The following is a 14,829-nucleotide window of genomic DNA, read 5'->3' on the forward strand; positions in this document are numbered from 1 at the left end:
TCTTGAGTTTGGTGTGGAGGAAGTTTTCAAGGATCAAGAGAGGAGGATGATACAATATGATCAAGGAGAGTGAAAGTTCTAAGCTTGGGGATGCCCCCGTGGTTCATCCCTGCATATTTCAAGAAGACTCAAGCATCTAAGCTTGGGGATGCCCAAGGCATCCCCTTCTTCATCGACAACATTATCAGGTTCCTCTAGTGAAACTATATTTTTATTCCATCACATCTTATGTGCATTACTTGGAGCGTCTGTTTGTTTTTGTTTTTTGTTTTGTTTGAATAAATTGGATCCTAGCATTCATTGTGTGGGAGAGAGACACGCTCCGCTATTGCATATGGACAAATATGTCCTTAGCTTTATTCTTAATGTTCATGGCGAAGGATGAAACTGCTTCATTAATTGTTATATGGTTGGAAACAGAAAATGCTACATGTGGTAATTGATATAATGTCTTGAATAATTTGATACTTGGCAATTGTTGTGCTCATGTTTAAGCTCTTGCATCATATACTTTGCACCTATTAGTGAAGAAATACATAGAGCTTGCTAAAATTTGGTTTGCATGATTGGTCTCTCTAAAGTCTAGATATTTTCTAGTAAGGGTTTGAGCAACAAGGATGACAGTGTAGGGTCTTATAATGCTTGCAATATGTTCTTATGTGAGTTTTGCTGTACCGGTTCATACTTGTGTTTGCTTCAAATAACCTTGCTAGCCTAAGCCTTGTATTGAGAGGGATTACTTCTCGTGCATCCAAATCCTTGAGCCAAAAACTATGCCATTTGTGTCCACTATACCTACCTACTACATGGTATTTCTCTGTCATTCCAAAGTAAATTGCTTGAGTGCTATCTTTAAATTTCTATCCTTTGTCTTTGCAATATATAGCTCATGGGAAAAATAGTGGTATTGAATATGTAATTATGTATCTTATTTCTTATTAAGTTGCTTGTTGTGCGATAACCATGTTCCTGGGGACGCCATCAACTACCCTTGTTGAATATCATGTGAGTTGCTATGCATGTTCGTCTTGTCTGAAGTAAGGGCGATTTACCATGAGTTGAATGGTTTGAGCATGCATATTGTTAGAGAAGAACATTGGGCCGCTAACTAAAGCCATGATCCATGGTGGAAGTTTCAGTTTGGACAACAATCCTCAATCTCTTATGAGAATATTATCTGTTGTTGAATGCTTATGCATTAAAGAGGAGTCCATTATCTGTTGTCTATGTTGTCCCGGTATGGATGTCTAAGTTGAGAATAATCAAAAGCGAGAAATCCAATGCGAGCTTTCTCCTTAGACCTTTGTACAGGCGGCATAGAGGTACCCCTTTGTGATACTTGGTTAAAACATATGTATTGCAGTGATAATCCAGGTAATCCGAGCTAATTAGGACAAGGTGCGGGCACTATTGGTATACTATGCATGAGGCTTGCAACTTGTAGGATATCTTATACATAATACATATGCTTTATTACTACCGTTGAAAAAATTGTTTCTTGTTTTCAAAATAAAAGCTCTAGCACAAATATAGCAATCCATGCTTCCCTTTTCGAAGGGCCTTTCTTTTACTTTTATGTTGAGTCAGTTTACCTATTTCCTTCCACCTTAGAAGCAAACACTTGTGTGAACTGTGCATTGATTCTTACATACTTGCATATTTGCATTTATCATATTACTTTATGTTGACAACTATCCATGAGATATACATATTACAAGTTGAAAGCAACCGCTGAAACTTAATCTTCCTTTGTGTTGCTTCAATGCCTTTACTATGAATGTATTGCTTTATGAGTTAACTCTTATGTAAGACTTATTGATGATTGTCTTGAAAGTACTATTCATGAAAAGTCTTTGCTATATGATTCAGTTGTTTAACCATTGTCTTTACCAATGCTTTGGATCGCTGCATTCATTACATATGCTTACAAATAGTATAGATCAAGATTATGATAGCATGTCACTTCAGAAATTATCTTTGTTATCGTTTACCTACTCGGGACGAGTAGGAACTAAGCTTGGGGATGCTGATACGTCTCCAACGTATCGATAATTTCTTATGTTCCATGCTACTTTTATGATGATACACACATGTTTTATACATACTTTATGTCATATTTATGCATTTTCCGGCACTAACCTATTAACAAGATGCCGAAGAGCCGATTCTTTGTTTCTGCTGTTTTTGGTTTCAGAAATCCTAGTAAGGAAATATTCTCGGAATTGGACGAAATCAACGCCCAGGATCTTATTTTTCCACGAAGCTTACAGAAGTCCGAAAGGGAAACAAAGTGGGGCGACGAGGCGGCGACACGCCAGGGCGGCGCGGCCCAGGCCCTGACCGCACGGCCCTGTTGTGTGGGCCCCTCGCGTCGCCCCTAAACCTACCTCTCCCTGGGCCGCGCGGCCCTGTTGTGTGGGCCCCTCGCGTCGCCCCTAAACCTACCTCTCCGTCTATAAGAAGCCTTCGTCGATAATAACTCCAGTACCGAGAGCCACGATACGGAAAACCTTCCAGAGACGCCGCCGCCGCCAATCCCATCTCGGGGGATTCAGGAGATCGCCTCCGGCACCCTGCCGGAGAGGGGAATCATCTCCCGGAGGACTCTACACCGCCATGGTCGCCTCCGGATTGATGTGTGAGTAGTTCACCCCTGGACTATGGGTCCATAGCAGTAGCTAGATGGTCGTCTTCTCCTCATTGTGCTATCATTGTTGGATCTTGTGAGCTGCCTAACATGATCAAGATCATCTATCTGTAATGCTACATGTTGTGTTTGTTGGGATCCGATGAATATGGAATGCTATGTTATGTTGATTATCAATCTATCATCTATGTATTGTTTATGATCTTGCATGCTCTCCGTTATTAGTAGAGACTCTGGCCAAGTCGTTACTTGTAACTCCAAGAGGGAGTATTTATGCTCGATAGTGGGTTCATGCCTCCATTAAATCTGGGACAGTGACAGAAAGTTCTAAGGTTGTCGATGTGCTATTGCCACTAGGGATAAAACATCAATGCTATGTCTAAGGATGTATGTGTTGATTACATTACGCACCATACTTAATGCAATTGTCTGTTGTTTGCAACTTAATACTGGAAGGGGTTCGGATGATAACCTGAAGGTGGACTTTTTAGGCATAGATGCATGCTGGATAGCGGTCTATGTACTTTGTCGTAATGCCCAATTGAATCTCACACTACTCATCATAACATGTATGTGCATTGTCATGCCATCTTTATTTGTCAATTTCCCAACTGTAATTTGTTCACCCAACATGCTTATTCTTATCGGAGAGACACCACTAGTGAACTGTGGACCCCGGTCCATTCTTTACATCGAATACAATCTACTGCAATACTCGTTCTACTGTTCTCTGCAAACATCATCATCCACACTATACATCTAATCCTTTGTTACAGCAAGCCGGTGAAATTGACAACCTCACTGTTAAGTTGGGGCAAAGTATTTTGGTTGTGTTGTGCAGGTTCCACGTTGGCGCCGGAATCCCTGGTGTTGCGCCGCACTACACTCCGCCACCATCAACCTTCAACGTGCTTCTTGACTCCTACTGGTTCGATAACCTTGGTTTCTTACTGAGGGAAAACTTGCTGCTGTACGCATCACACCTTCCTCTTGGGGTTCCCAACGGACGCGTGCTGTACGCGTATCAGCGGCGTCTCTGGAACTTTTCTCGTATCGTGGCTCTCGGTCATAGGGTTTTCGCGACGGAGAGAATATATAGGCGAAGGGGCAGAGTCGGGGGACGCTCGAGGGGCCCACCCCATAGGGCGGCGCGGCCAAGGGTGGGGCCGCCTCGACGCCCCTCTTCGTCTCCTCTTCGGACTTCTGGAAGGCTCCGTGGAAAATAAGACAGTGAGTTTTTGTTTCGTCCAATTCCGAGAATATTTCCTGTGTAGGATTTCTGAAACCAAAAATAGCAGAAAGCAGGAACTGGCGCTTCGGCATCTTGTTAATAGGTTAGTGCCGGAAAATGCATAAAAATGATATAAAGTATATATAAAACATGTGAGTATTGTCATAAAACTAGCATGGAACATAAGAAATTATGGATACGTTTGAGACGTATCAGCTAGCCGTGGCGGATCTTGCGATCCGTCGCCTAGCCCCCGATGGCGAGGCGCAGCTGCCGGTGAAAGCCGGCCGGACTTCGGTCATGGCGGATGATGGCGGCGTGTTTCGTCGTTACCTTGTTGAAGGCATTGTCTCTGCAGCCTGCGTTTCTTCGCCTGGGCTGCTCCGGGGGAAATCCTAGACCCGGGTCTCCCGGATCGGACGATGGCGGCGCGCAACACCGTTCTCCCTGTTGGGGGCATCATTTTTGGAGCAGACAACGGATGGTTTTTGGTTGATGTGAGTTGGTGAATTGTCAGCCCCTTCATATCTCTGTAGGTTTAGCGAGGTGGTTTCGAGTTTGATCTTTTGCATTGCTTTTGTAAGGTGTTGTGAATAATCTAATAAAAAAAGCCGTGTGCATCCCTTGGATGCAGAAGCTGGGGCGATATTTCCCCCATTTCGAAAAAAAGTTGTACATGTCGTATTTGCAAGGAGCTTGGTGGAGATCGCGGATTTGGATTCAAAATTCGGCTGGTGCGATATTTCGCTCGTACTTAATCGATTTTTGTTGGGCCAGCCCAAGTGCAAAATAACAATTAAAACAATAATTAAATTTGCACACATCTCTATATAAAGATCTGATGGCTATCAAGTCTTTTTTTGAAATCACAATATATTAAGCAACCAAGCCGCCTCATTAAAAATCTCCCAGTCCCATGGTGAGGAAAAGAGTGCGTAAAAAAACTTGCCGCCCTGAAATCAAATGATCCTTACATCATGCGATAACTTATCCAACAGAAAACTAGGGGGATCATCGTCCCAATTACAACATAAATTATTAAAGTAGCTATGCTTAGCTAAAGTGTGAGTCACTTCATTTGCTTCCCTGGAACAATGCTTCACAGTAGCTCTGGTAATAGCTTGTGCTTGATGTAGACAGTCTGCTAATATTGCCGTATAGGGACTCATCATTATTATCATTAAACGAATTGACTATCTCCAAGCAATCTGATTCCAACACAACAGGTATATAGCCCAGAACTTCAGCCACTTGGAGCCCATCTTTTAACGCCAAAGCTTCCGCAGTTGATGCATTTTCAACATTATTAAACAATCTGCTCCTTCCCGCCAAAGCCACTCCCTTACAATTACGGAAAATTACACCAATTGCACCTGAACCATTCGGAAAGAAAGCTCCGTCAACATTTATCTTATATGTGTGAGAATCTGGCCTGGTCCAGTATAGAACCCTTGACTCAGAAGATGTTTCGGCACCGTAGTAATTCTGCGCCAACCCTGCAATAGCAAACACTACCGAGTCTCCCTTCTTAATTTCCCGTCTTTGCCACCATATGTACCAAGCTGAAGTTGCAATAAGCTCTTTAATCCCCATTGAACTGATCGATGAGGGCATCTGCAAGTCACCGCATAAAAGACCCTCTAACGCAACTGAACCAGAGCGGTCAACAAGGGCGGGCTCAATCACATGCCTTAGTCCAATTGCTCGCCACACCTCTCTAGCACGATCACATGTGAACATAAGATGTCGAATATCCTCCGCTACTTGGAGGCAGACCGGGCATTATCCTGAAACCGGGATGTGTTTATTTGCAAGAATTGACATACCAGGGACAATTCCATGTAAAGCCCACCAAACAAAAATTTGAATTTTACTCGGCACTTTCAATTTCCAAACCTGCTCCCACACTGGATTATGTGATGATGTACTTTTATCTGCTGCCCTGTCTAGTTTGTGTCCATGAAGATGATTCCACTGGGTATAATATGCCGAACAAACTGAGAAACAGTGAGACTTTGTCATATGCCATGCTATAAAATCTTTATTTAGATTTTCACTCAAAGGAATCTGTAATATTCTGGCAGCATCAAATGGGTTAAAAATATCTCGGATCAAATCTGAATCCCACTGCAAGGAGACCGGATCAATAAGCTCATTAACCAATTTAATTAAAACTTGACCTTTTAGAGTTTGAATTTTGCGATCTGGACTATGAGGAATCCAGCAAACCTCCCATATGTTAATTTCCCCCCGTACCAACTCTCCAAATATAACCTCTTTTAAACACATTCAAACCCGCGATGATACTTTACCAGGTAAATCATGAACCTTTCTTGGGACCAGCTTTCAAGAGATCTCTATTTGGGTAATACTTAGCACCAAAATCTGAGCACATAAAGAATCCGGTTTAGTAATAAGGCGCCAACACTGCTTTGCTAACATCGCATGGTTAAATGCGTGTAAATCTCGGAAATCCATGCCACCAAATTTCTTAGGGATGCACATTTTCCACCAAGCCATCCAGTGAAGTTTATTCTTCTCCTCCGTGTCTCCCCACCAGAAGCTAGCCATGGCGTCTGTTATCTGCTTGCCTAAGTTCTTTGGAATATTGAAGACTAACATAGCATAAACCGGAAGAGATTGGATGACTGCTTTTAACAAAATTTCTTTTCCTCCCATTGAAAGGATTTTTTCCTTCCATCCCTCTAACCTTTTAATGATCCTCTCAAGCAGATATAGGAAGCTCTCACTCCGGTCTACACCAAACATAGATGGCAATCCCAAATATTTGTATGATAATGTCTTCGCCATTATATCCAATTATGTACAAATCTTAGCCTTCACCCTAGTATCCACATTAGGGCTGAAGAACATGCTGCACTTCGCCTGGCTCACAAGCTGTCCCAAACTTGCGCAGTATTGATCAAGCACTTGTCTCAACGAGGTTGCATTAGTCATATTTGCCTTCATGAGGATAAGGGAGTCATCAGCAAACAGCAAATGAGACACTGATGGAGCATTTCTGCTAACCCTAACACCTTCCATGCCACGAACCTCTTCTCTATGAGTCAGTAAACTCGATAAACCTTCCGTACAAATGAGAAACAAATAAGGAGATAAAGGATCCCCTTGAAGAAGCACTCTAGATGGACTAAAGGAACTTGATTCTTGATTGTTAAATCTGATCTTATATTTCACCGACCTAACACACATCATCAAAAGATTCACAAAATCCTCTTGGAATCCAATTGTCTCATCATACTTTCAAGGAAAATCCATTCTACATGATCGCATGCCTTGTGCATATCCAGTTTAACAACACAATACCCCCATTTACCAACTTTCTTGTTCTTGATTTTATGCAGGCATTCACAAGCAATCAACACATTATCTGTAATTAATCTTCCAGGAATAAATGCACTTTGCACCGGGATAACCTCATCAAGAACAAACTTTAGTTGAAAAGCAAGCATTTTAGAGATCAGCTTGTAGAGAACATTGCATAAACTAATAGGCCTATACTGGGTGATAAATTCGGGATTTTCCACCTTGGGTTTTAAAATGATTACCGTATCATTCCAACCTTCAGGAATAGTTGTATTATTGATGGCGCTTAAAAACTCCGTTGTTAAGACCTCCCCCAAAATGTTCCAACATTTCTTGAAGAAAATAGCATGAAGACCATCTGCCCTGGTGCCTTCATATCGCCAATAGAAAACAGTGCTTTTTTAACATCTTTTGCCGTGAAGGGTTTCAAAAGTTGTTCATTTATACGATCATCCACCTTGGGGTTAACTTTATTTATAAGTTCCGGGCCAGGTTCCTCAATTTCAGAAGAGAACAGGCCTGCAAAATAATCCGACACCATGGGGTTAAGATCAGCCACTCCTTCTACCCTGGCACCACTATCATCTTTCAATTTCCTTATCATATTTATTTTTTTCGTTTCATTAGCGAAATGATGAAAATAGGAGGTATTTTTATCCCCATGCTGCAAGCAATTGATCCTACTTCTTTGGGCCCAATGAATCTCCTCCCTTTTCAACATATCTTCAATTTCCTTCGCTATAATTCTCTGTTTCGCAATGTTTTCATCTGTTAAAGGCACCCTTGATACCTTTTCCAAGTCGCGTTGAGCTTTCCTAATAGCCTTCTTAGATCAGCTTGTAGAGAACATTGCATAAACTAATAGGCCTATACTGGGTGATAAATTCGGGATTTTCCACCTTGGGTTTTAAAATGATTACCGTATCATTCCAACCTTCAGGAATAGTTGTATTATTGATGGCGCTTAAAACCTCCGTTGTTAAGACCTCCCCCAAAATGTTCCAACATTTCTTGAAGAAAATAGCATGAAGACCATCTGCCCTGGTGCCTTCATATCGCCAATAGAAAACAGTGCTTTTTTAACATCTTTTGCCGTGAAGGGTTTCAAAAGTTGTTCATTTATACGATCATCCACCTTGGGGTTAACTTTATTTATAAGTTCCGGGTCAGGTTCCTCAATTTCAGAAGAGAACAGGCCTGCAAAATAATCCGACACCATGGGGTTAAGATCAGCCACTCCTTCTACCCTGGCACCACTATCATCTTTCAATTTCCTTATCATATTTATTTTTTTCGTTTCATTAGCGAAATGATGAAAATAGGAGGTATTTTTATCCCCATGCTGCAAGCAATTGATCCTACTTCTTTGGGCCCAATGAATCTCCTCCCTTTTCAACATATCTTCAATTTCCTTCGCTATAATTCTCTGTTTTGCAATGTTTTCATATGTTAAAGGCGCCCTTGATACCTTTTCCAAGTCACGTTGAGCTTTCCTAATAGCCTTCTTAGATTTTTGCAGAATAGATTTGTCCCACTTATGTAGCTGGTCATGGACAAAAGCAAGTTTTCCCGCCAACGAGGTAGGTTGAGATCCCAAACCAGCTTGCTCCCAGGATTCTTCAACTACTTGTCTAAAGTGTGCTTCTTTCAACCATTTGGCTTCAAGCACAGTGGGACCAATTCTTTCTTCTATATCCTCTTTATCAAATTCCATTAAAATCGCTCTATGATCAGAATGACTGTATTCCATATTTTCTAGAACCGCATCCCCAAATTTCAGGTTCCAAGCTTCATTGGTCAGAGCACGATCAAGTCTCTCTCTTATTTTACCTCTATGCCAGGTGAATTTATGACCAATATAGCCAAAATCTGCCACGTTACAGTCATCTAGTACATCCTTAAAAGCCTGCATAAAATGTTAGGGTCTTGGATTACCTCCCTCCTTCTCAAACTGATACAGAATTTCATTGAGATCTCCCATCACCAGCCAGGGCATATCAGCTCGAGCATGTAAATCCTGGAGGTACTGCCAAGTTAAATGCTTATCTTGCCACTTTGGTTCACCGTATAATCCAGCAAACCGCCAAACATTATCCACTCCAGAACCAACTTCTACATCAATATAGTTGTTGGTCTTATACCTGAGAAAAATCTGAAACTCTTTCTTCCACAAGAGCAAGAGGTCGCCACTACGGCCGTCACTTCGAACAACTTCTTTACGATCCATCCTCAACAAACATTCTGCCGGCCATTCATCAAGATGAGTTTCGACAAAAAGATCATATCCGTACTGCTCCGCTTACAGAGATTATGTAGAGCCCGGGTCGCCGTAGCCCCTTGGAGGCCACGGCCATTGTATCCTAAGATTTTCATTGCGTCTGGTCAACCTCCGAATCAGAGGTCGCCGATATCATGTCATTTAAGTTATCTTGCCCTGTCTTGGATTTTTTCTGGGCTTGCACCTTCCCTGGGGTGCCCACTTCAATTTGTACCAACACCATTGCTATAAAAAATGCCAACCATATTTGCTACAGTGCTTCCTCCTACAATGGGCTTGCCTGAGGTTTAGACAGCTTAGCAGATCATCCATCTGATCAAAACAAGTTCCGCTTGATTCCCCTTTGTCCGCCATGCTTTTCAAGGATAGAACATGGCCAGAAGCTACTCTCGACGGACGGCGCCATCGGAGGACAGAGAAACCCTAGGTTTTACGCTAGGGGACTGATGGCTATCAAGTTTGCTAAGCACTAAAGTTAATTCTACTTATAGTGCCAGGCACGAGGGATGTTGTAGCGCACAGTAGGCGAGATAGCCATATAGGCCGAGCGTCTTAAATTTGTACGCATCTTCATATAAAGATTTTGTTTTTTTTTTCCCTAAAAAAAAACTCAGCACAACCATGTGTTTGTGTGTGTTAGTAAAATTTAAGGTCTATTTTGTACCAAATGAAATATTTAGAATTAAAAGTAAACTCTAGTGAAAGTTTAAGGATGAAAAATGAACTTTTTTCAACTGAAAATTAGCAAATCCGAAAAACCCGATGAATGAGGATTAACCGAACAAGGGCTTAAATGCTTTGCTAAAAAGGAATCACCAAAACGCCGCTCTCCTCTCCGCCGCGATTTCACGACGCGCCCTCCCGCTAGCACCGTGTCCTCCATTGAGCGCCGCCTTCGGCGTCCTCCACCGAGCTGCGTACGCGTCACTACGCGAGCGCCGCCCCCGGCGCCGTATTCTGACCGCTGCCACAGCGTCCCTCTCCCGCCTACATCCTGGCGTTCGACCGCCAGCAACGGCCTCCATCCCGGCGTAGGACCGGCCGACCTGGCCTGCTCCATCCCGACGGTGTGTCCTCTCGTCTTCGTCCCCTTCCATATATATTAGTAGTTGAGCACCGGTGATGTCGGCCTATCTCCTTCAGTGTTTCGAATAGCCTGGAATGGAGGCATATATAATTTAGGAGTAGCACAAAGTTTCTACGGAAATCCCAATTGGAGATTATAGCCTTGAAGTAGATTATAGCCTGCAGGAAGTTCCTGATAGGCCCATCTCTCTGGTATCCAATCTTTTTTGCTTTGCAGTCTGGACCTGCTTCTTATCTGCCTAAATACTTTAATATTATTCGGTAGCTTCTTTTCTTGCCTCTTTTGATACGAGTAATTTTAGTTCATTTTGCTGGATTTCACATTTAGGGTGATATGAGATCAGTGCAATAACATATCCGTAGTAGGAGTAATTCTCGTTGCCACTTTCCCATCTACTCACAATGAACTACTGAAGCTCACCATGCACTCAAGTTTGCAGCCCAATCAGCCACGGTACACTAGCTATCCCCAGTTCCTCCAGAACTTGTTTAAGTTTGGAGTTGTTTACGCTAGCAGTAGGCAGCGCCGCAGCGCTTTACTTTTGTTGTTGCACCTGGATGCTTTTCGTTGTCCTTTCTGTTATGTCTTTTAATGGAAATCGATCCCACTGTGGTGGGTTTCGTGTGGAAAAAAAAGGGTAAACTAGCTATGTCATAGATTTGAACTTGTGTTTTCTAGAAAAAACTTTGAACTTGTATTTTAGTGTTCGGCGATTAACTAATAATACCCTAGTAGCAAATTACTTTGTTTATTTATCTACACTGCAGGGTTTGTTCCCTGTGCCATGACTGATGGTAAGCTGAACAAAGATTTTTCAGTAACAAGATGGCACGTACCAAAGCCACAAAAGAGAGAACATGAACCTACTGAAAACTGCACATTTGGGAATAAGTGTCAGGCTGGATCAAGGGGTCTTCTAGAAACAAGAGGCTGGATCAAGGTGGACATGGTAGAGCCCATATCCTAGGCCTGTGAATAGCTGGTCCCTGCTGATTTTTCTCCACCGGTCACTTGAGTTTTCATATACCCTTTTCTTTCCGGTGCTTCCTCTCATAAGTTTAGCGTGAAATGATTTTCATTCTTTTCTTTCACATTTGGGAATCACACATTTGGGTCAAGATGGATATGGTAGATCCCATATCCTAGGCCTGTGAATAGCTGGTCCCTGTTTTTTTTTTCTCCACTGGTCCCTGTTGTGTTTCCTTGGATAAGTTAAGTGTGAAATGATTCTCATTATTTTCTCTGAAGTAATATTTTGTTATTTTGTTCTTTCGAGTAGTATTTCTGCCAGACCTTTTGTTACCAAAAATGTTAGGAACTATGTTTTTTTTTAAATATATACCTCTCTCGAACTGATATTTCTATTCTAGAGATGATATATAAGATGTTAATTCTTGCTGTTTCTCTATTCAGTTTATACATCTTGTTTGTTTATTTAATTTTTTCCATATTTTGTTAGGTAAACTCGGCATCCTAGGAGCCATGATATTGCACAATACAGGCTCCATCTTCCATAAATGGCTGGAACCACAACACCTGAATCTTGCACTAAGGTGAAAATAACACTACTTAACAGCAAAGACCATACAATTATCAAAAACACTACTGGAAAGGCACCTTTCTGCCCAATACATTAAGAAATAGAGCTGGGGATATGCCTAAAGTAGAAAAGGTTCCAGCAAATCCAAATTTGAGGTAATATGTTGCTCAGAGTTAATCTATTTTTTTTTCTGCTCAATATTAATAAGCTAAATGAAGAACCTATTTTCTAATACTGCAGTATGAGGCCAAACATCTCCTTTGGTACCTGGAGAAGATTAGAGGGAAAATGATTCATTTTCAATGATCATAGGCCAACGAATTGAATTTTATGCTATATCTGTTCCGTGTATTTTTTTTTCAAAAGTGAAACAATGTAAACTTTAATCAAGTTTTTAGAAAAAACTATGAATATCTATCATGCCAAATCGATGCCATTAGATACACCGTGACATACATTTTCATCTTGTATTTATATAGTATCATAGTTCTCGATATATTTTTTCTATGAACTTGGTCAAACTCTAGCTCGTTTGACTTGAGGAAAAATTTATACGCCTTATATTACGGAAGGGAGATAGTAATAAACAACTAGGCTGTGTTTAATCTGAAGTACCTGATGACAAGGTAGTAGGTAATGATTGTTAGCATGCTGTTGCATTAACTTTTTCTAGCTGACATGTCTTACAATTGTACTTCTTACCATGCATGGGTGGTTTATTCTCATAAATATGGGTGCATGAGAAAGCAATCTTCATGAAGAATAAAGGAATTATTGATGCCTTGGTGATTTCTTATAGATAAAATCTCAATTCAGGGTAGCTAATTATTTAGGATTTTTGAAGGGTAATTCTATATCCCATATGTTTGCACTCCACTACCTGGAATTCTCTAATTTTTTAGCCTGCCACATCATCACAACCTGCATTTCACTGTGTGCGTTTCCTCATGTCTTCATAATGGATGGGCATTTCACCCGCACTGTTGTTGCTTCTTGCTTTGCCCTTCCTGCATTATTCTCCTATGAGCGCCCTCCTACTTCACTAAATGCATTTCAACTGGGCCACCATTGCCTCCCTATTGTAGTTGGGGCCAATCGCAGCCTCGTCTGGTTACGCCGGAGCCAATGAAGCTTCACATTAGACCTTCACCTAGGCTGCCAACGACATGCTTGCTTGAGATGTACACCGCCTGGCATGGATTGACGCTGCTGTCGCGTGGGAACTTTTTCCCCAGTGTGGGCTGTATCTACTCTGCCGCATGCCATCGACCAAGGCCAGATTTGTACACTATCGTGAGGGCCTCGTAATCAGCCTTCTGCTATCAAGGACGTATCAACAAATCCATGGTAACCTCTTCTTCCTCACAAGTCTCTCTATTTCCCTGCATGCATTCAGTTTAAATTGCATGATTGGAGCACTTTATTGTTTTCTGGTTCTAAACATTCTGATTGTTCTTAGAATCAGACATCTTAGCAACTTTTCTTGTAAATGTGGTCTACACCAGTTAATACAGTTTGGTTTTTGTACCTGATGGTCACTTGTAGTAAACCACTCTGCACATGCCCCTCTGCCCTTTAAAGTCACCTGCAGGTAATGCCAACTACATGATTTTTCCTTGAGAACACCAACCATATCTGAGAACACCAATCGTATCTGTTTTCTATTGATTGATTCATGTAATCCCACTATAGGCTTCTATTGCGGAATCTGTTTAGTCAGAGGATGCCAAGGAGAGGATATTGTAAGCTTTTGGTGGCAGTATCATGAGAGGATGCCAATGCATACGCTGGTATTGCTTTTGCTTTTTTGCGTCATGCTGATTTTACCTTCTCCAATTTTATTAGTTTGTTTCCTAGCAAATGTTCTAGGTGATTCTGCAGCGCGCATGATATATCTTGGTTGGATGTAGAATTAACCAACATATATCATACCCTGTTCGTTAAGAGTTTTGCCATCTGAGTTTGCATCCAAGTGTTTTTCTGAAACATAGAATTGAAGTTTTGAACTTAGCCTACACCTTCTCTAAGGCCTGGTATTTGGATATTGATGCAATGGTGTGCCAAATTTTCTTTGGAACTGAAACAGCTGAAGGATATAATCTATGGGATGATGGCATTGTTGTTGAAATTGGACGACGGTCGATTTGGGGGTGTCTCGAGTGACGTGGTCGATTAGCGAGTGTTTAATAATTAGTAAGGGTTGTGTACGCCGGCCTTATGACGAGTTGTCACGATTGTTTTTTCAGTAGGTTGGGCCGTCTCGATGGAGCACGGCTTAATTCTACGTTAGGAGAGCGACGAAGGGTTTGATCATGGACCGCGGGCCGAAACGCTTCCTAGGGGCAAAGTCAAGGTCCCACACAACATTGTTCCAAGTCGAACAAGGCTTCTCAAACTCAAGACTATAGCTCCCCAAACAAGGCTTGAAGCTCTAGCCCTCTCCCCTTGTATTGATGTATGAGGTGAATGAACCCTTCACTCCCTTGGGGGGTTTATATATGGAGGGGGTCCTTGGCAAAAGACCAAGGCCCCTTCATGGTGGTAGGTAGGATGGGTACAATGGTAAAACTTGGTCCATAGTCTATGAGGGATTCTATCTATAAATGTTCCTAGACTACTCGCTCATTGGAGGGCTTCAAAGGGGCACATCAATCTGGTTCGTTGATTTTGGCCAGGCCGTACCAGCTTCACCCCCACTTTTCACCTCAACCGTTGGATG

General features: G+C 41.9%; 1 protein-coding gene across 3 annotated transcripts in view; it reads left to right on the top strand.

The window, feature by feature from the left end:
* The first annotated feature begins 10,304 nt into the window (after nucleotides 1–10,304).
* LOC127296618 (uncharacterized) overlaps nucleotides 10,305–14,829 on the top strand; it is a 37,343-nt gene continuing 32,818 nt past the window's right edge. Inside the window, exons 1-6 of one of the 3 annotated variants that reach the window (XM_051326794.1) lie at nucleotides 10,305–10,550; nucleotides 11,338–11,519; nucleotides 12,030–12,265; nucleotides 12,351–13,457; nucleotides 13,656–13,701; nucleotides 13,803–13,900. In XM_051326794.1, coding sequence (XP_051182754.1) covers nucleotides 13,671–13,701; nucleotides 13,803–13,900 — 129 coding nt within the window. In that variant the 5' untranslated portion in view covers nucleotides 10,305–10,550; nucleotides 11,338–11,519; nucleotides 12,030–12,265; nucleotides 12,351–13,457; nucleotides 13,656–13,670. Of the gene's footprint in view, nucleotides 10,551–11,337; nucleotides 11,520–12,029; nucleotides 12,266–12,350; nucleotides 13,458–13,655; nucleotides 13,702–13,802; nucleotides 13,901–14,829 lie in introns of those variants that run through there. The other 2 variants (XM_051326786.1, XM_051326798.2) reach the window with 2 other exon arrangements.

This window comes from Lolium perenne, chromosome 1 (genome assembly GCF_019359855.2).
Source record: "Lolium perenne isolate Kyuss_39 chromosome 1, Kyuss_2.0, whole genome shotgun sequence".
NCBI lineage: Eukaryota > Viridiplantae > Streptophyta > Magnoliopsida > Poales > Poaceae > Lolium > Lolium perenne.